The 22,734-nt window shown below is 42.2% G+C and overlaps 1 protein-coding gene across 2 annotated transcripts in view; it reads left to right on the top strand.

The window, feature by feature from the left end:
* pde5ab (phosphodiesterase 5A, cGMP-specific, b) overlaps window positions 1-22,734 on the top strand; it is a 58,511-nt gene that overhangs the window by 9,329 nt on the left and 26,448 nt on the right. For both annotated transcript variants that reach the window (XM_062384083.1, XM_062384082.1), the window contains exons 4-8: window positions 2,637-2,726; window positions 3,517-3,588; window positions 3,890-3,979; window positions 5,198-5,335; window positions 19,753-19,820. In XM_062384083.1, the coding sequence (XP_062240067.1) occupies window positions 2,637-2,726; window positions 3,517-3,588; window positions 3,890-3,979; window positions 5,198-5,335; window positions 19,753-19,820 (458 nt within the window). The remainder of the gene's footprint in view (window positions 1-2,636; window positions 2,727-3,516; window positions 3,589-3,889; window positions 3,980-5,197; window positions 5,336-19,752; window positions 19,821-22,734) is intronic.

Here is a 22,734-nt window from a genome sequence, read left to right as displayed (position 1 = left end):
GCAACTCATAATAGCAGCGTAACTGAGCACTGCTTCAATTAATGCGCGTCAGTTGACATTTCAGAAATATCGGTCCTGTCTGGGCATGTTAAGGTGCAGAACTGTACAGGGGTGACAATAGGTTGACACTCAGAGACACACACACACACACACACACACTCAGGTAATTTGAGAGAAGACTCTCTGCAAACAAAATCTCTCAGACACTTAATCGTCAGCCATAAAAGCAATACAGGGATACATAGTTGGTGTCCAATATCCAAACACTAAAAAGCTGAAGTCAAAAGTGCATCAGTCTATACCAGGGGTAGGCAACCTTTACTATCTAAAGAGCCATTTCGCCCCCTCTTCCCCCAAATCAAATCTGTCTGGAGCCGCACAACATATTTGATAACACAGGTTATAAAGTTATATATATGTATATAGTTATACAATATATATAAAAACTATAGTTTGTTGCATTTATTAAATAATAGAACGACAATAAAAAAAACTGTTACCTGTTACAAAATAGAAAAACACCAAACTCGTATTAATTGGAGAACAAAATACACGTGTGGGCCTAGTTTGGAATAAATTAAACACAGAACTCAGCTGTTTTTGCTCATCTCCAAGCTTGGTACTTTTCAGCAGATGTTGTGTGCTTGCTCTGGAAATATCTTTCAACATTACATTTCTTATTGTTTGATAATTCCTCGCCACATATCAAGCATACATGTAAGACAGCATCGGTGGCAGTGAAAGCAAATTAATCTGTCCACGCAGAATTAAACTCTATTTTCCTCCCAGACATTTCTTTTCTGGGATTTATCCATGATTAGTTTACCGAGGCCGGGGGTCAGAACTATAGATTAGCGACCTGCAGGGAAGAGCTCCGGGACGTAATAGGATGTGACGCATATTTTAGTTGCTGAAATATTAAAACAAAACGTGAGAGCAGGTCAGACTGGAGGCGGACACAGAAACTGAAGCTCGGTACAAACCACCTGCAGCTTCTGCTCTGATCAAGAAGCTTAGGAGCTGATTTCTGATCAGCTGAGACCAGAGAAACTCGTTGTTTTCACTCTTTCCACTGTTGAGAAGCAGCCGGTCAGTCACTGAGAGGCTACTCCTCGTGAACGAGGTCCGATCTCACTGTTTCTCTCTGAGCGAGTGAGCGGGGCTCAGGGCGGGGGGCGGAGCCCCAGCTCTGTGTGTTTGTCGGCTATCTGGGAGCGCACACACACACACACACATTCATCCGCTCCTGGTATTTCATGATGGCCTGATACGATGATTATTTAAAAAATTAGCGTGAACGCTACGTTCACTCACGTTCATCATATGAAAGAACTGATTCGTTAAGTTCACCTTTCGCGAAAAATATGCGCAGCATGCACTGTACAGGGAGCCACTGCAGAGGGGCTGAAGAGCCGCAGGTTGCCGACCTCTGGTCTATACACAAGGTAAAATTACCTAATTTGGTACTATGGAGTTTGAGGTCTGGAATAAAACCACACTTTCTTAATTTGCTCTCAAACATCTCTGTTGGTAACAGGTTAACTATTGATGGAGGACATCATGTAGATTGTTGATTATCTTTGAGACCTTTTTTGAGGTCTTGTTGAGTAATTAAGTTTTTTTTTCGAAGGTATTTTTATCCTTCTTGTTGATTTGTTGAAATTGGGTCAACAACTTCAATCAGCAACTGACGCTAATGACCAATCCCAAACCCAGCATGGAGCCGCAGGTGGTTCTAAACCTGTCCAGGTGTCTTCTTCTTGTCTTCCACGTACTATCTTAAAGTGTTATGTCTTTTGTCTTGCAATACAAAATAATGATTTGTCGATTCCTGTAAACTTGATAGCGTGCCTCAATTCGCTCCCATTTGAAAATGTTCCATGTTTGATGTGTGTGTCTGTGTTTGTGTGTGTGTGTGTGTGTGTGTGTGTGTGCTCGTAAGCTTTTCAAGTTGTTACTCTTCCAACGTTATCTTTGGAGACTGAAAAAGAGCCGTAGAAGAAAATAATTCTGCACAGGTGTAGCAACAGCAAATAGTTGGTTACACCTTTGGTCACACTGAGAACCCTGTGAGACGCACAAAAACACAGCTGTGATACAAACCTGAGGAACCGTGTTATCTCACCACATTCAACCAGGTTTTGTTTGGAGTGTGGTTTGTCTTGATCCTCTTCTCGTCGTGGTTTTATACCCACAAACCTCCCCTTGAGTCCAGCAGATAAAGGAAATGGACAGAGAGGAAAGGAGTGTTTAAAGGTCAGCCGGGGGGGGGAACAACCCGCCCGAGCAAAACATCTCTCCATCCGCGAGTCCTTATCATGTCGTCAGAAGCCCCCTCTTCCTCTTAAACTCCATATTCACACACCAGAGAAGACGCTCGCCTCCTTGTGACTCATTACGAGTGCCATCGAAACTAGAGTACGTAGGTGTGAGGCTGTGGTTTTTTGGGGAAGAGAAGAATTGGTTGGATAAGGCTAACAGCTGCATTTGTGCCGCTTACTACAGAGCCTCTGTTTCTTTATGCAAATCGGACCTGCGGTTGTCCTGAGTGTAGGTGGTGGGGCAGGTTGTTTGCATTCATGAGCGTCTGAGGAGAACAGTCCAAACCTGAAATGTGTGTGTTTTGATTTCCCCAGGACCCGAGGTTCAATGCTGAGGTCGACCTGATCACAGGTTACAAAACCCACAGCATCCTGTGTCTGCCCATCAAGAACCACAGAGCCGAGGTGAGACAGCACAACTTCACCCTGTCAGGCAGTTACTGGTGTATCCCTCACCCGCGAGCACGAGGGACCGTTTGACTGTTCATAAAAAGAACGCAGGCATGAATGAAAGTGAAGGCTAATGTCAGTAATTAAATTGTCTTTTTTATCAATTATATTTCATTGTAATGTATTGTTTTGAGTATTAAGGTAAAAAAAGAGCTGTTATATTACTAGAATAAAGTCTCATTATCGTGAGGATTAGAGTCATAATTCAACGTATTGTGAGAGAAGTAATAAATCTATGAGCGGAACGTTGTAAATTTACAAGTATGAAGTCAGAAGTTTATGAGAATAAAGTCATAATATCACAAGAATAAAATAATAAAGCCAGGAAAATGTGGAGCATCTTGTTAAGTTATACATCAACATAGGTCTCACAAATAATGATGTGAAAGACTATGGCTTTCTTGAGGAGGGGGGGGGGGGACCACGCTGTTATCATGATACTGTTAAATGATCTGACAAGCACATTACTGAAGGCATCCTTGAGCACACAACACACTTCACATTGTCACTACACTGTCCAGTGATATCATAATGTTTCAAGACTTACAACATCAGTAAGATGCACAGAGACCCAGAATCTCGCAAGGCCCCGTGTTTTCTGCAGTACAACTTTTCCCAAGCTGATGTCAAGCCGTGCTCTAGGCACACAGACTTGTGAAACAGCGTGTACTGTGCTCCAGCTCCTTTTTTCTCTGTATCAGATCTGTGTAGAGAAACAAATTGTTCCTCTGATCGCATGTCTCAGGTCGTCGGAGTTGCTCAGGCTATCAACAAGAAGAGTGGGGAGGATGGTGCCTTCACTGAACAGGATGAAAAGGTTGGTAAAACTCAGTGTTTCACTCACAATGACAATGTTTGGTTCACGTATAAAAGTCTCCGGGGGTAGTTTGGATAATACTGAATTAATACTGTATTAGTATTGTAATAGTACTATATCAGTACTCTATTTGTACATAAGAGAAAACTGTCTATCTTCCTTGTTCCTTATATTATCTGCCATTTCGCCCTCCTCACCTCTTTCCTCTTTCCTCTCCTCTTCATTTCATCTCCTCTGTAGTGCACTCTTCTCCCCGTCTTTCTACATGGTGCTCACTCGTTGTTCTCTCCCTCCCTCGCAGGACTTCTCAGCCTATTTGGCCTTTTCAGGCATCGTCCTGCACAACGCTCAGCTCTACGAGACGTCGCAGCTGGAAAACCGACGCAATCAGGTGGGTGTGATGGTTAAATCTCCAGGTAGTGATAGATACTGCATGTAGCACCGTTTTCCGCACATTCAATGAAAGTCGACAGAACATAATGAAAAAGCTTGTCTTTGATTACACTTTGAATTATATACCCAACAAAAAGGTACTTGAGATTTTTCCCTTTACTTTAAAAACTTAAGTCAAACTTTCAATTGAGGCCGTGTTCTGCTTCAGGCTCAGGGCACGGTCACATGTTCACAAATGCAGAAAAATGTTGTGAGTCAAAGTTCAAAGTTGAACTCCACATAAAGCCGGCTGATGATTTGCAACAGGAAGCAAATGTGTTAGTGCACAGACTGGAAGTGAACAGGAAGATGAAGGCAGTGTCTCAATTCAGGGGATGCATCCTTTGGAGATCTATTGCGTCATAGCAGTGCGACTAGACTGTCCCATTTCAAAGACTCCTTCCTTCCCCGAGAAATTACACTTCAATGGAAATGAGGACAAAACGTTTGATGCTTGAGGATCAGGCTTCACCTCAACCGAACAGCTAACAGCAATAAGGGCGGGACGAGCTGGTGATGCAGATGAGGGAAAGCCGTCTTATTTCCGGTCTGCCTTGGTGGCCACAATCCTCAAAAGGATGCAGCCCCTGAATTGAGACACAACTGCGGGTTCACATCTTCTACTTTCAAGTAAGTGTGGCCGTTCTGTTCCAATGTAGACTTTTCATTCCCGAACCATGTACATCAGAATCAGAATCAGAAAGTATTTATTGCCAAGTAGGTGTACACCTACAAGGAATCTGCTCTGGTTAGTGGTGCATACAATGAACGTAGAAATATATAAACATAAAAACACAATAAATACAACACATACAAGAAAAGCAATAAAAAGAAACAATATATATTTACTCACTATTTACTTCTTATTTAATCTCTTTCTCTAATATTTATACAAAGTAACATTTATTTAGACATAAACATATCTAAATGAAATATATATAATAGTTAAAAGATATAAAAGTGAAGTAAAAAGTGAAATGCAAAATGCGTGACAGTAGTAGGCGTTCTAAGATACTAGCTACTTGTTTTATCTTTGCTGGTTTAGAGTCCATCTCTTACCACATTCTCTCTTTGTTGCCCTTATTTAAATCTCCTTCCTGTTCCTGAGTCATGTGGCTATTTTTCCATTTTAGAGTTTAGGCACAGACACAAATATCGACATGCTGTATTCGTACAGGTGCTGTTGGATTTGGCCAGTCTGATCTTTGAGGAGCAGCAGTGTCTTGAGGTCTTACTGAAGAAGATCGCAGGAACCATCCTGTCCTTCATGCAGGCACATGCCTGTACCGTCTTCACTACGGACGAGGACTCAATGGTCAGTACACACACCCACACACTCACTCACATGCACCCACATGCAAACACACACACAGATATAACACCAATATCCAAATGATAAATTCTGGGATTTTACAATGTTGATTGTTTTTAACTCATAAATGCAAACACAAGTGGTTCCATGATACCTGAGTTCGTGAGTTTGAAATCAAGATTTGATGGATGACTTGCAAACAGTGCTCCAGGTCAATGTAGAGTTTATTATCATATAATATCCAGTTCTTATACATAGCGTTTGTTAATGATTGTCACAGGAGCAAACAGTGGAGTTTTATTTCTGGTATCTATTCGCTTTTATGTGATGGCTTATGTGACAGTAACCTGTGACCTGGGACATGCTCAACAGCGTTTGAGCTCCTGTCGTCTGAATGATCTGGTTCAACTGCTGTGATTGTAGGGCTGTCAATAATTACCCATGTTCAACATCTTCATTAAATCATCCTCAGAACAGGGGCGGATCCAGGGCCAGGGGGGCCCCGGTCTCAGCTGAAATGCCCCTGTCCTTTCAGTAGTTTTTAAAAACAAGAAAACTCACTTAATAACAATACTAATAATACACAGACTCTTTACCAGTGGGCAACCACAGCCTACTCAAACGTCATTGGTCAACCCAGGAGCTGAAACCAAAATCTTTCAGCCCCCCCCCCCCAAAAAAAAGAATGACAACTGAATTCCTTTAAACAGACCCTTAATTATATTTATATATATATATATATAATAAATATACATTTGCCACACTCACACAGTACAACAGCTGTTTAAACACTTAGTGGTTTGGCCATTTGTTGTACTCATAGTGTAACATGCTTTGTGTGTGATGCAGTGTGCACTTGCCGAGTAGCTCCATTTCCCCCCCCGTAAACATAACTTTAGGAACAATGCACAGCATCATATTCTCGGAATCTCTAAATCTATTCAGAATAAATTTCAAATTTTCCTTCTGTCAATGAAATTCTTCACACCCTTCTACTTGCGTTTGGCCAAGTTCATTTGTGACGTTTGTTTTTGCTGCTGGTAACTGCAAGTATGTCACAAATACAGCGGATATATGTTTTGACCAGCGGGGGCAGTAAACACATCTTGACTGTGAGGGAGTTTTTTTTACAGGCCTATAGTAATAAACTACAAAAAAATGAGGCAGTTACAGAATGCTATCAAGATGAAAGGTAATTCTAAAAATAAAAAAGTAATGAATGCGCTATTCACGTTTTATTTTTGTCTGAGGGCAAAAGATAAACTGCTCTTTCTGTATCTGGACCCTGTTGGTGGCCAAATGTATGGTAGTGAACTATATAATGAACAGGACAGGATTTTAGAGAAAATGTGAACTGACAATAAGCCTGTATGTTTATATACAATGTTGAATAATTGATGATTCAGTGGCAGAAACTAAGACAAAGTGATGAACACTCTTCATGCGCTCACACTCTGCCCAGAGCCACGAGAGAATCAGTCGTCAAGACCAAAATGGGAAAAATGACAAATGCACTGACTGGTGTGAATTGAAATGAGACAGTGTGAAGGAAGTGAATGATGATGATGATGTGAAGGAACATAAACAAAGCAGCCCCATCGAGTTTTGACTACACAGGGTGTGTTTTTGTTCGCTTGTGTAGGAATTTGCATACAGTGTGGGTGTACTATCATACAATTTGCCACTGTAGGTCAATAAACTGTATATCAGTCATTTACAGATGGTCTTTAAAGGCTCAGGGTCCACTGGCTGCTTGACTGGAAAATACACATTTTACTTTCTTGTAAAACTTTCTTGGTGTCGACAACGTTTTCTCATCTGTCACCAAAATAGCTTATGTATAAATAGCTTACAGTTTTGTCCCACTCACACACACACACACACACATTAATACAGTGCATCTATGTGTAGCAGTTTCTCTATCATACATCACTCGTACACTGTCATCACAGCCATCAGGGGGTTTGGTATCTTGCCCAGGGTCACTTCAGAATGCAGGAGTTGGTATCAAACCAACTCTGGTTAGTGGACAACCCGCTCTACCTCCTGAGCCACAGCCGCTAAGATTTGTATGAGAACAATATTTGACACATTGTGCAAAAAACATTTTAAACTCCATTAATCCAATTGCCCTGCCCGTAGTTTGGAAATGAAAATGGAAACATTTCAATAAGCCTATTGAAAGGCACAGTCTGGCTTTTCTGCTGCTAGGGTTCTCTCAATCCAAACAACACCAAAAGACAGTGTTCAGGGAGGTTCTGAGGTAGCGTGGGATCATCAGGGGTTGTTGTACCGCAGCATTCATCATTCAGGAAGTTTTCATCTTCTAGTCTCCAAACCAAGCAGACGTACTGATTAAACCCAGCGAAAAACACTCATTCAAGGTGCTTCATGTTACAGACCCGCTTACTGACGCTGTGTGACTGACAGATCCAGATGTCTGATGACTAAAATCCTTCATCTGTGTCAAATGAAAATATAATAGAAAAATGTGGCTTAAAGTTGAATTAAAAACAGCCACTGACAGGTGAAGACCCTGGAGGCTGAAGGGAGAGTGAGCTTCTACTGCAGCAGTCTCTCTCTCTCTCTTTCCCTCTCTCTCTCATACTGTAGTTATATAAGTCTAAGCTTGAGTTTGACATTATGGGTTTTCAAAGGGCCAAAACGAAGGCAAACTCTGTGATACTTAAGATACATTTATTCATCCCAAACACATGCACAGACATGCACAGGCACAATCATGCAATTGTAGGAAATTTAATCTCTGCTTTTGACCCATCTGGTGCAGGACACACAGAGCAGTGAGCAGCCATGTACGGCGCACGGGGAGCAGATGTTGGGGGAGTAAGGTGCCTTGCTCAGGGGCACTAGACAGGGTAGGGAGAATCCTCTTGGATTTATGGACAGATCAATCCAGGTTTGTCTTTTTGTTGTTTCTCCGTGGAGTTGAACCAGCGACGAACCAGAGACCTTTTCTGCCCATAGTCCAAGTTTCTGCCACTAGTCCACCGCCTCCCACATTAAAAAGACGTGTATGTGTATATATGAGTGCAGGTAAATGAATCTCTACCGTAGTCTGTATATAAAGATGGACGACATGACAGCTCCTGAAAGTGTAGCCAAATTGTCTGGAGGACCCCCTTGTGGATAACTGTTGTAAAGGGCATACACCTCACATGGTTCCTGTCGTTTGAGGTAGTTCTCATCCGACTGGTGTATGTCCTAGTGCTTTCACTGTAAGTTTAGACTAAATAAGCTATTTGATGCTTTAGATTTGGGTAAAGTGTTGTGATTGACAGCTGAGATTGATTCGTGATTGGTCGAGTGTGTGTGCCTGGTGGGACCTAGATCCTGCGATTCCACACCACAATCACTTCTGCGCAGACTCGCTCCAAATGAAATCTTTATATACAGTTATTGATCATCTTCAGCATATGCAGGTGACCAAATGGAATGATTCAGGTACTGGGTAAAAATTAAGTTAAACTCTAAGTTTGAAAATGGTTTGAACCATTTGGGAAGCGCGTAGCTTTTTAGACACTTTAATGTAGAAAAGAGACACATTTTATCTTCAATTCAGTTTGCAAGAAAACTAATGCAACAAAGATTTTCACAGTCTATTGAGCAAATTGTTAAAACAGTTGAGAACAGCCCAAATATTTTGTACCAGACTGATGTATTTTGCAGCTGATCATGTGATGAGTCATTAAGGGGGTTAAAGAACAGCTGATTCAAAATAACAGCTGTTGAAGATGTCTTCGCCACAGAAGAGAAAGACAACGTGAAGCTGTTTTTATTTCACTGGGTGAAAAGTTTACTGGCAGGAAATGAAAAGCAGCTTCTGCCAACTAGATGACTTATTTCAGAGGGACGCATGAGACACTTCTGAGGACGAGTGGAGATGCAGAGTTTCTCTTCTGGAAATCAAGACGTTTTATAAACAAAGCAGAGGGAGCCGTCGCAGACTGTGTGTATGCGGTTTATACTTCTGACTCACACACGCACAAACACACACACATACACACACACAGCATTCGTCCTCTTTGGGCATTGACATTTGCTTTGGCTTGTCCTCCTCAGGGGCATCCATTGGCTGAAAAACGCACACTGACACATCTCGCGTGCACAGAAAACAAGCACACTGGAAGAACGGAGCAAATTAGCTGTCACACACTGTCTGAGGGAGATTGATGTACGAGCATGGCTATAGTACTCCCACGTTCTCTGGAGGTGTGAGGCATCTAAATATCAACTCCCAGCTGCACAGAAACCCATTGTGAAGCTCACTTTACCATTATTTTTATCTACACATTGTAAACATCAGGGAATGAATGAAAGGGCCTTCTTCTGCCTTACAGTGCTCTGTGCTTTTCCATATGAGTGAGTATAGGAGGTGCATTTACATTTTGTCCTAAATTATGTTTGTACTGTAATTTAAGGGAAACTTGCAAGTTTTAGCATCCAGGATCTCCTCCCTCCCTCCCTTGCCTGGAGGCCTGCGTTGGGTCATTTTACCATTTTTGCCTCTGGCTTTTCCAGCGTTGGCATCGATTAGGATCTATGCCTGTGTACATAATGCAGCTAAGATCGGAATATTACACCTGTATATTGCATTTTTCTTTCTAATTTTGCAAAGAAAAGATTCTACTCCTTTTTATTTTTCCGTCTTGTTTACTCCCAGAGCATGTGTCATCAAGCTGTTGGTAACTGCTGTGTGTTGATGTTACACAAAGCTGTGAAATCTCCCTCTTGGCTATTATATTGGGATTAATTGGTATATATGTGGACATAATGGCCCTAGGCACATCATATTCCAGAGGTCTTAATTTGAGTATTGCTTATTCCTAGTGTGACAGCAACAAAGATAATCAGACATTACTGTTTTGGTGGCAGCGTGTTATTCAAACTATTGGCTTCATTGGGTTATATCAGAATATTGGTGTCCATGTTAACAAAGTAAGTGATTTCTGGAAAGAAATGGAAAAAGGTATATTGGACTTGATGTTAGTCTGTGGAAGAGTTTGGACGACAACTCGACAGCCCATGCTAGGCCTTACTTAAGTCAGATTAAGTTAAATAAAAACCATCGCCAAGCTCTTAGAGAACATGCTTTTATTAGGGCTTGGCAATGGTAGTCTGACAATACTATTTCATCTCTCTCTTTTTCATGAGCTTTCAACCCCTCTCCGATTTCATCAACAAAAAAGGGCGACTTGACTGACCTTGAGTCGGCTCAGTTGTCCAAGTGGTCCATGTTAATAACCAGTAAATGGACTATGTTTATTTCATCTACATCCAACAGACTTTATCAGTGGATGATGTCAACTCACCACTGGAATTATGTATTGGCTTAATTGCTTGTGAAAGTGGTAAATGCAAGTGAATTAGGATTCTTTTGTTATTAGTAAGGGTTTTTATGGTCCCAGACTTTTCAAAATTTAATACTGACATAAAAATATATTTTAAAGTCCCACTTCATCAAAGCGTGGGTCAGAAGGGACGAAAGCCTCTCCCTGCCCATCCTTTGCCACTGCTTGCTGTATTTGTGAAGAGTGCTCGGTGGTCAGGATGACGGCAGCATCATCCTGACCACCGCAGACGACAGCAGCAAGAGCTCTGCCATGATTTTGGACCACAAACAGTAGCTCTATAGAAGGAAGGTGGTGATTCAGGGGCAATTTTGGAATGGAGAAAATTACAGCGCTAATGCAGCACATGCGGTGAGACTGCCCTCCCAGAGAACAGCAGGTTCCACTTGGTGCTCTTGGTTAGAGCGGCTAATCACAGAACCCCCTGATTCAGTTTTTGTTACATTCTCTTTGACTTTTCTTGGCCGTGAAGCCCCTGGTCTCTGCAGAGTCGCTTCAGGGGAAACTGTCTCGGTTGTTTACTTCTTCTCAGTTGGTCTCGGTTACGATGAGGCCGGAGATGTGTGCTTCAGAAATGTTTTACCTCCCGAAGAGAACAAAACGCCCGAACAGAGAAGAAGCAGCTGCTAAATGAATACAACATCTGGTTAATTAAGAAAAAGAAACCCATTAATGTTTAACAACGTCACTGAGCGCCTAAGGAGTGTATTAACACAAAATCTTACAGATGGTATAATAAGGTGCTGATTTAATGAATTGTAATCAGAACAAAATATACTTGCGTGGCAAAGGAGACGTCTAATTGAGTATTGCACTCAAACCGCTGTATTATCCGGAGAGGTTTTATATGGTGAGATTTGCATGGGAGTAATTGAAACATCAAAGTCATTGATGAAATATAATGACTCTAAATCTATAAATATTTGCTGGCAATTATGCCTCCGGGCTTATGACAGCTTTCTGGTTGTCTGTCCCATTCTCTTAGATAAATATCTCGAGAAATTATTAAGAAATTAATGGTTGTTTTGACCTTGCAAACCCATTTTGGAACTTGTCATGATAATTTTTCAGGAATATCTCGAGGGAATTCTTGCAAATTTGCTACAAATGTTCACTCCGGACTCAAAGATGAAGCGATGGCCAAAGGTCAAGGTCACATTGACCTCACGTACTTATGAATATATCAGGAACATCTATAGGCAATCTCATAACATCTGGCTAAAACGTGACCTGATTAGCATTTTAAGGTCAAAGTTCAAGGTCACAGTGGCCTCACAAAACCTGTTATTGACCTTTTGAACCTGATATCTCAACTCCACCTTCAGGGAATTTCCAATTGTGACTTGTACTCAAAGATTAAGTGATTCGAATTCAGACCCTAGATTAAAGTTACTTTCTGACGCAGAGAGTCAACATTATTGGAGTGCAGCATTCAGGCTTCCCCCCGACAGGTACACCTCTCTATGCCTCTCACTTAACTGAGTAGCTTCGAGTGACTGGTGAAATGTACAGGCTAATGCCCAGCATCGCCTTGTGTAGGCCTAGGTTTCATGGATTAATGTAGGAAAACAAGAATACTGTCGGGGTGGCTGTGGCTCAGGAGTAGAGCGGAGTGTCCACTAATCACCAGGTCTGCGGTTCGATCACAGTGTACCACATTCCCCAGTATCCTTCAGCAAGATAAAAGCTCATACTGAGATGTAAAGCGCTATGAGAAGCCATCAAGAATAGAAAAGTGCTATTTCAGTATAGACCATTTGCCATTTGTCTGTGAAATAGTTTTTTATTGATGCAGACAGTTGTCATTTGTTGGTAAAAGTTGGAGAAAACTTGCATGGAATACTAAAGCACTTGCAGTTTATACTTCTGACAAACACACACACACACACACACACACACACACCATGTTTGAACGTAACAACAAGCCATTCTTTGCAATAGTCTCACTAACACTTTAGCAAATTTATTACCCACAACAATTAACCTTTCAACAAAAACATGATGCATCTTACGGCCCTGGTGTTCTTACTGTCAAGTCACTATAAACACTGGTAGTCAATGTTATGTCATTATCAGCACTGATGCCATAAAGTGACAACTTCATTGCACATAATTGCACATTTAGCAGCCGATGTGTGGGTGCTGGGCAGCCAATGCTATGTGGTCAGACTGGTTTAATGTTCAGGGACAAACCCTTTTTTTGTTAAACATTATCCGGCCTTTCTTCAGCAGAGAACCCAACATGCAGCATTTCTTTTCCTCTAAGGCAGAAGTTTTATTTTTTTCCGATAAACAGGCATCAAATGTATCTGCACTTACATACACTGAACTTGGCTTTGGCGTTTCAAGCCTCATCACCAATCCCAACAAGAGCTCAGTTTTGGTATTCATTCCACTGTGCTGATTACAAGTTAGTGTAAATATTGGTTTCGCAAACAGTGGGGTTTGACTTCCCCTGTTTTGTATTATTAGGGGGTTAGCCCAATTGAGATGTAGGCTCTTGGTGTAAACATTGTCCAGGCTAAGAAACACAAGTTACACAACAAGGTTTTAACAACTGAGACGCCAATCAAATGCTCACACAGATGGCTTTGGTTTCAGATGTCCATGTTTTGAGTTGCACATTTTAGTCTCATTACATTACATTACATTTCATTTAGCTGACGCTTTTATCCAAAGCGACTTACAATAAGTGCATTCAAACCCGAGAGTACATACCAAGGACGACAAGAATCAAGAAAGTACAATTTCTTCAAAATAAAGCAAAACTACAAAGTGCTATTAGTAAGTGCCATTTAAGTGCTACTAAAGTGTTAGTTTCAAAAGTTGTTAGTTTTTTTTTTTTTTTTTTTTATTCAAGGTAAAGTCGGAAGAGGTATGTTTTTAGTTTTCGGCAGAAGATGTGTAAACTTTCTGATGTCCGGATGTCAATGGGGAGCTCATTCCACCATTTAGGAGCCAGGACGGCAAACAGTTGTTTTTTTGATGAGTGTTTAGCTCGCAGTGAGGGAGCAACGAGCCGATTAGCCGAAGCAGAGCGGAGTGAACGGGGTGGGGTGTAACGTTTGACCATGTCCTGGATGTAGACAGGACCGGATCCGTTCACAGCATGGTACGCAAGTACTAGTGTTTTGAACCGGATGCGAGCAGCCACTGGTAACCAGTGAAGGGAGCGGAGGAGAGGAGAAGTGTGAGTGAATTTAGATTGGTTAAAAACCAGTCGAGCTGCTGCATTCTGGATGAGCTGCAAAGGTCGGATGGCAGTAGCAGGTAGACCTGCCAGGAGGGAGTTACAGTAATCTAGACGTGAGATGACCAGAGTCTGGACCAGAACTAGCAGCGCCTTCTGAGTGAGAAGGGGGCGTATTCTCCTGATGTTGTACAGCATGAATCTACAGCACTGTGTTGTTGCAGTAATGTTGGCAGTAAGGGAGAGTTGGCTGTCGAGTGTTACGCCCAGGTTCCTAGCCGTCTGAGTGGGGGTTAACACAGAGTTGTCAAAGTTAATAGTCAGGTCGTGGATGGGAGAGTCTTTCCCTGGAAGGAAAAGTAGTTCAGTCTTGTCAAGGTTAATCTTCAGGTGGTGTTGAGACATCCACAGCGAGATGTTGATCAGACAGGCAGTGATTTGTGCTGCTACCTGTGTTTCTGATCGGGGAAAAGACAGGATTAGTTGGGTGTCATCGGCATAGCTATGGTAGGAAAAGCCGTGTGAGTGAATGACAGAGCCGAGGGAGTTGGTGTACAAAGAGAAGAGAAGAGGACCAAGGACAGAACCTTGAGGGACCCCAGTAGTGAGGGGACAAGGTTCAGACACAGATCCTCTCCAAGTTACCCTATAAGTGCGTTCATTGAGGTAGGAAGCGAGCAGGGAGAGAGCAGAGCCTGAGACACCGAGGTCCTGAAGGGAGGAAATGAGGATCTGGTGGTTCACTGTGTCAAATGCAGCAGAGAGGTCTAGAAGGATGAGGACAGAGGAGAGAGAGGCTGCTCTAGCAGTGTGAAGCTGCCCTGAGACAGCAAGGAGGGCAGTCTCAGTTGAGTGACCTGCCTTGAAACCAGACTGGTGAGGGTCAAGAAGATTATTGTGGTTAAGATAGGAGGAAAGTTGATTAAAGATAGCACGCTCAAGAATTCTGGAAACCAAGGGAAGGAGAGAGACAGGTCTGTAGTTATTTACTTCAGACGGGTCGAGGGTGGGTTTCTTCAGGAGAGGATTTACTCTTTACTCCTTCAGAGAATTAGGGAAACAGCCAGTTGACAGGGAAGTGTTGATTAGATGGGTAAGAAAAGGAAGAAGGTCAGGGGCAATAGACTGGAGAATGTGAGAAGGGATGGGGTCAAGGGGGCAGGTGGTCGGGCGGGCGGAGGTAACCAAGGTCAGAACTTGATTGGGAGACAGGGGGGTGAAAGAGGAGAGCGAAGGGGATGAAGATGAAGTTGTTGGAAGTGTGGTTATAGAAGGAGGATCAGAAAATGAAGAGCGTATGTCATCTATCTTTTTTGTAAAGTAGTTGACAAAGTGGCTTGGTAGAAGAGAGGAATGAGGAGGGGGACTGGGAGGGTTGAGGAGGTTGGAAAAGACGGAGAAGAGTTTTTTGGGGTTAGAAAATGAGGCTGGAATTGCAGTTTGGTAAAAAGGGCTTTTGGCTGTGGAAATAGAGGCAGAAAAAGAGGAGAGAAGATACTGGTAAGCTAGCAGGTCGTCCAGGTGTTTAGATTTCCACCATTTCCTTTCTGATGCTCGCATAGTGGCTCTGACGGCACGCACCGAGTCAGACAACCACGGAGCTGGGAAGGACTTGCGGACCTGTCGTGACGTAAGAGGACAGAGAGAGTCAAGAGAGGAGGACAGAGTAGAAAGGAGAATGTCAGTGGCAGAGTTAGGATGAATGAGTGAGAAAGAGTCAGTGGAAGGGAGGGCTGATAGAACAGAGGAGGCTAGAGAGGAAGGAGAGAGGGAACGAATGTTGCGACGGACAGGTACAGACTCTGTTGATGTGTTAAGGTTGTCAGTTTGAGATAATCGGAGAGAGTAAGAGATTAAGAAGTGGTCGGAGACATGAAGTGGGGTTACAGTGAGGTTAGATGTTGAGCAGTTTCTGGTGAAAATATAGTCCAGGTGGTTACCGGCTTTGTGAGTAGGAGGGGAAGGACTGAGTGAGAGAGCGAAAGAAGACAGTAAAAGTAAAAGATCAGATAACTTGTCTGTCTGGATGTTAAAGTCACCCAGAAGGATAAGTGCAGGGCCATTTTCTGGGAAGTTTGACAGGAGGACGTCTAATTCCTCCAGAAAATCTCCCAAAGAACCTGGTAGACGGTAGAGGACAACAATAGTTAGTTGTACCGGTTGAGTAACAGTCACAGCGTGAAATTCAAAAGATGTTGGGGTAAAGATTGGAAGCGGGTAGAGAGAAAAACTCCATTTGTGTGAAATGAGTAAACCTGTACCGCCAACCCTACCAGTGGGTCCAGGTGTGTGGGATGAAGGAAAAGGCAGTGGAGTGGGCAGCTGGTGTGGATGTGTTGTCCGGTGTAATCCAGGTCTCAATGAGAGCAAGGAAGTCAAGTGATTGCTGTGTAGCAAAGCCAGTCTCCTTCCCAAATACAATTGAGATGAATGTTGGATCAACAATGTTCCTTTCCAGAAAGACTTTTCAGATTAGTTTTAATAATCCACAGACTTCACTGAGAGGAGTTTATATAAAAGTGGATTACCAAGTATGCAAAGGAGACATATGCCCTTGAGGGGCTAGGGTTAGGGTTACTAACTAGCCCCATGTTGAAGCCTTGTCTTAAAGAGGCTCCTTGTGTCAAAATCTAGCTTTTATTACCTATCATTTTTGCCATGGTATAGCAGCTTTTGGGATTGTAATGTTAGCCTTTTTATCAATTGATCGTTCACTGACTGGGTCCAGACTGAAATACGATATCTCAACAGCTATTGTTGCCTTGAAAGGACTGAAATGAAATTGGTTCAGACAAACATGGTTCCCAGCGGATGAATCCCACTACCTGTGGTGATTCCCTCACTTAAGCCCCACTGTGATGTTGATATTTGGGGTTTTATTGTGGAATATCCCTTTGTTACAGACATGTTCTTCTCAGGATTAGATGGAACAGATTTTAGTGTGCCCATCTAGTGCCATTATAACAGCAGGTTTTCCTGTCCATACAACCCTTATCTTTAAAATTAAGAGACTAAAAGCCTCAGCTCTACTTCGTGTGATTGATGATTAGTATTAGCATGCTAATAACAACATATGTATCTGTATGTTTATAGCTATGGATCAGGGGGCGGATCCAGGATTGTTTTCAACCTCAATGTCTCAACACCGTGACTCCTGAAATTAATTTCAATTCAACTTAATTCACCCCCATCACAATATGACAGAGGCAGAAATCTGACAGATTTGGATTCATCAAAACAAGTAGAATTTATATACTGCCTTGCTGCACTGCAATGAGAAAATACTTTGAAGACTCTGTTATGAGTGACAATGCTGTATTCTATTCTATGTTATAAGCTGCAACCCACTTTTTACATAAGTCATAAGTGTGTATTTGTGTCCCACTTATGACTTTTTTGGCAGACAAGCTTTCTCCCATTCTTTAATGCCGCACTCTATTTTCTCTCTCTCTTTCCTTACTAAACATTTACTCTGAGATTTAGGACTTTTACTGGTCTTATCTACAAGACGGTCCTTTGTATACAAGTGTCAGTACTAAATGTCTGTAGCTTCTCAAGTTAGACCCACAGGTCTGTTGATTTGAAAGTAACCTTTCCTGTAGGAAATGTAGTAAATGGCCGTGCTTGTCTTTGACATCCACTGTACCAACAATAACACAGGAGTTTTTAAGCTGTTGGCCTGTGCTGTCTCACTTCATTTTACTGCAGTGTGTGGCATCTGTTTAGACATAGTGTGGTGCATGCGTGTATGTGTGTGTGTATGTGTTTTGCTTGTGCAATCATGTGTATGGTGTGTGTGTAGCACACTTGCATTTCTGTGTGACATACATGTGACGTTATTAGCATATTCTTTATGAATGCTTGTGTGAACACATTGTGTTTGCATATGTGCATAATACACTATGTTTGACTGTGGTAGCATTTGTACGGTATGCGTGCAAGGCAATGTGTGTTTTGTGTTTATGTGTGTGAATGATATGTGATAGGGTCGGACATCTGGCCCCGCAAGGAGTGTTTTGTTCTTATGTGCTGTTTAACTCTCCCCAGCAGAAATAAATCTGGAGTTGGCTACAGGTCGCCTGAAACATATTAGGCTGTGTGTGTATGAGAGTGTGTTTGAGTGTGTGTGCATGTTGTACCAATCTCCACAGATTAAACAACCTGCAGTTTTCAATTCTCCCTTTATTTCTCCCTGTCTTTCCCACAAGCTGTCTTGCCTAAACTACAACACAGGCACTTTTTCACTGCCTTCCAAAACCACCCATATGACTGACATGATGCTTCTGGTTTCCTTGCTAATCTGCCACTTCTGTTTGGTTACATTCATGAAACTGAAAGGTTGGTTAGCTTCAGGGGGAAGCTACAAAAAAAACTTGGTCATGTTTAACACCATACTAGCAATTCTATGAGGTTATAGTTTCCTTTTAGATAGAAGCAAATTTTAGTGTATTACATGCTTACCACAAAATGTGACTGTTCAGATGCTTCACAGAGTCAAACTACTTTATTGTGGGATCAACTTATGTCCACCTGGCCACTTCCTCAAGCATTTGGACATAAACCGAATTCATGGACAAATATACATTTTGACTGAATGATTATTTTACCAAATTTTGTGTAAACCCATACATATGTCGAAACATTTCTCTCCAACCCACAAATGTCGGCATTTTAGTAGTTCTAGTCAAGGCACCATCAAAGTTAGCTTGATTTAGTTTCTGGATGTCTCTACCAATTTTATGCCGATTCCCCATCCTTTGATGAACTTCATGGTCGCTGGAGGATGTCCCAAGTGGGTCAATCAAATATTTGCTGGGGTATTTTAGTATGGTTAAAATCTATCTGTAATAGTTTAACAATGTCATGCTACGTCCTGCACTTACGAATATGACTGTAAGACGTCACTTTGAGGGAAAAAAGCAACAAAAAATAAAAAAAATTGTGACATATACAAATACAGACCATTTACCTTTTCACCATTAATAAATCAAACATAAAGCACACCATAACATGAGCAGACAGTTAAAGGGAAGGTCTCTGATAACTGAACATCAAAACCCAATGAAAGGAAATAAAGCTTTGACTGATCCTTCCGAAGAATTTGAGAGGTCAGGTTTGATTTATTTCAATATTCCTTCAGACAGGGAAAAAAAATCCATTATCCTGTGTCATCCTGTTATAAACCTTCCCCGTCGCCAGAGACCCCAATAAATGTCATAACATTGCCGGGTCCTTTTTTCTGTTTAAAACTGCTTTATTACCCCCACCTAGATAGATCAGGGGGAACTGATGCCACAGAATGACAGTGTGTATGTGCACGCAAGGGTAGGGGGGCTAATTTTTCCAAAACGAAAAAGCCTTGTCTATCTTTAACATCCTGTCCCCACCTCTTAAAAATGGAAAAAGGATCCTTTGTGAAGGGTTGGAAGTGCAGGTTGAGAGAAAACAAATCCCTATAAGGGGGGACGAGGCGAAAGGAGCATTGGAATGTCGAAATAAACTCTCTTCCTGGGAAGGCTTGATAAGTAATAGATCAGCATCCCTTTTTTCATGCAGGGAGATGTATTTTAGGCATTGTGCACAGTATCACTGCTTAACCTAGGATACTTGAATGTTGTATTAAGTTGTAGCAGATTAATTGAAGGGAATGGGGGACGTTGATATAACCAGGAAACACGCAGGGTGGGCCTAAAGTAAAGCATGGAAGAACTTTCTCGGAGACAACACTAGACAGAAGTCTGTACACCCTGCTTTGATGTATTCATGTTCCAAATGACAATTAGTAAGCACCCCCATCAAGCTCTACCAACATCTGTGTCTGCAATATCATGAAAAAAAACATACTTCTATTCTCTTTGCAGAACTCCTTCTCTAGTGTCTTTCACATGGAGTACGAGGAGCTGGGTGAAGTCCTAGATGCTCCCAAAAGGTAAGGTGATCAGCCTCAACTCAACCGCCGTTATTGAATTGTAGATTTAACTTGAGGCGCACTCCCAAATTTTTCCACCGGCTATTAGTGCTAATGTTTCCTTGGATATGCAGACTAGCCTTCTCCTCTCCCCCAGAGCCACTCAGATGACGTTTGTGAAATGGGCACTCTCACAAGGATTCATTATCATCACATAGAAGGAGAAACAGGAAAAAAAAAAAAGAGATGTAAGGCAATGTTGTGGCAGCAATTGAAGTCTTATTGGACCCATTCAGTCACTTTGAATTGAAAGAAAAAGGACAAGACCGAGCAGCTCAGTCCAATGCTCATATGTGTGCTTAGCTGATTTGCGGCCCCTTCAGGATCTTTTTGAGGTAATCCGCCTCATTCACCTGCCAAATTCCCAGACATTTGATCTGGGCTTCCAGCTCCGAGCTCTTGTTTTCATTAGCTGGACACTTTAGGCTTGATACAGGCCACATTTTGGGTCAATTTGACAGCTCCTTTATCACAATCTATTTATCACGATGAAGTGGGGCCTTTTATTATCTTTCAGACGGTCCAGGTCCTTTCCAAGATGGTCTATCAATTGTCCCTCATGCAGACAAAGTAGGTTAGAGGTCAACATTATTGCATTGTGACAGCTATATAAGTTGCCTTTGGTAAAACTTTTTTTTGATTACAACGAATGAGATCTAGTCTGTTAAAAAATGAAAGTCTGTTCATATTACCTGTCCTTGTACAGTATGTCTTGTCTTTTCAGTCTTTTATATGCCAGGCCCTCTAATGGGCTTCACTATGAGGCTCCACCTCAGCCTTACAAAGATATTTGCACTCAACATTCAGTCAGGAGGTACTATTCTTCCTCTATAATACCCCCGTTGCACTTTTCCTTTGGCTGTCGGCTACCTTGAAGACAGATTACAGCACTCAGCTAAACATCTGTCACCCTCTAGACCGAGATGTCCTCAGAAAAGCTTTTTCCGCCTGCTCCCTCCGACTTGCAGGCAACAGTCAAACCGTGGCTCCGGTTCAAAAAAAGAAAATGACTGGCATGTTAGTGAGGGAGTTCCAAACTGTCTGCTAATGCTGCTGAGGCTAGCGGATGCAAATGCTCGGTTCACCAAACTGAATTTACTGGGGAAATGGAGCGCAAGAAGCTGTGGGTCATTTGAATTTCTCTCGACATGATATAGATAATATATAGTTGTTTGGAGAGGAAAGAGCTGACATTAAGAAACCGAGGAGAGGTTGAGATCATGAGACAGAGGAAACTGAGTGACTCGAGGATTCACAAGCTGGATGGGTAGAATGTCTGGATGAGGGAAAAGGATCGGGGGAGTCTACAGCTTCCTGACATCAACCCGTGCTCCAGCCAGGGGTAGTGAATAAGCGGTAATCTGATTTAAGACGCAATGAGATAGAAATCCCCACCCTCCCCACCCTAGAGACGGGTGGGCTTGCCTCCCCAGTTGCTATGCGGCCTCTAAAATTCAATCTCAACCCAAGCAGCAGAATTGGATCATTGCTGTGTGTGTGTGTACACGTGTTTGTGTCTGACAGTGTGCATGTCTATTTGTGTGTTTGCCACATACTTTATATGAACCTATCCTTACATGGAAACTACATATTTGTACTGTGGTCCACCTGAACAGATTTGAACCGATAACATAGTTATTGAAGAGTTGAAGAATCTCATTTTATTTGTATTCCCAATCTGATTTGTCTCATAAGGCTTTAAAGGTGCAAGATCCTCTGTCTTTAACCCTGAAAGAGCTAAATCTACTACCTAAAAAAAGCCTATTAACAGGGGGGGGGGGGGCGTAGATAATATATATTATACTACAATGCTCACTTTTCTTATACGGTATGTAATGTCCTTTATAATGACGTAGCAGCACACACACTGACCATAAACAGTCACTAGTGCAGCAAACATGTATTAATGAAAATACATCTTACACCACATCTACTCCTGTTAAAGCAAACACATGTTAAAAGGTACTCTGCCGAACTGTCGTAGATGAAACAATAAACGTGTGAACCATTAGAGATTAGAATAGACCTCTTTTACAAGGAACAACTCAGCCTGATTGAGAGCCACAGACACGGTGGGCAAACCCAAAAGTCTTGAGAGGCACATTAAAACATTCATGGAAGTTGTCGATAGTAAGGACCTTATCCTTTAAAGTCAAAAAGGAAAAGTCTGTCAGGCCTTTTAAAGCCAAAAAAAACTCACAGGGAATACTGATATTTTCTCTGTCTTACACACTGTACGGAGAAGAGGGTCACAAGCAATACTTTCTATCAGCCTTTTATTGGCTATTTTTTTTCTCCCTAATACCTTCTCCTGGCAGAGATACTGCTAAGAGACATAAAGTCAATAGTGGCTGATGGAAAGCCCAGTTTGTGACCCTCTTTTTACTGGAGAAACAGATGGAGCTGTCAGATCTCGTGAGGTTTCTGCTTTGAAAAGGAGACTCGACGCAGTTTTCCAAGGACTAAACAGTACAGAAACACAGTGAGTGGATTTTCTCCACATTAAAGCTGTTAGGTGTGTGTGTGTGTGTGTGTGTGTGTGTGTATGTGTCTGTGTGAGGGACCAAGAAAAAGGGAAAATAGGCAGTTGTGAAAGTCCCATCACTGTCAGGCGTGACACAACCCAGATGTCTTATCTTGTCTCGTCCTCTATAGTGTGTAATTTTTTACAGCCTTCTCTCATGGCTGCGTGTCCCCTGTTTAGATCTAATAACTCTTTAAATACCACTGTGTGTGTGTGTGTGTGCGCTGGATCTGCTCTGGGAGGGCTGTGATACTGTAAAACCAGGCAGCTCCAACTGGGCCAACACAAGAGGGGAGGGGCCCTGCAGGATGTTAGCTTTGACCCGGCTGGAACCGCAGGAGGCTTTTTATA

Source organism: Platichthys flesus, chromosome 24, assembly GCF_949316205.1.
Source record: "Platichthys flesus chromosome 24, fPlaFle2.1, whole genome shotgun sequence".
NCBI classification, from domain to species: Eukaryota; Metazoa; Chordata; class Actinopteri; order Pleuronectiformes; family Pleuronectidae; genus Platichthys; species Platichthys flesus.
The sequence above is the reverse complement of the archived record's forward strand: the minus strand, read 5'-3'. Positions and strand labels throughout refer to the sequence as shown.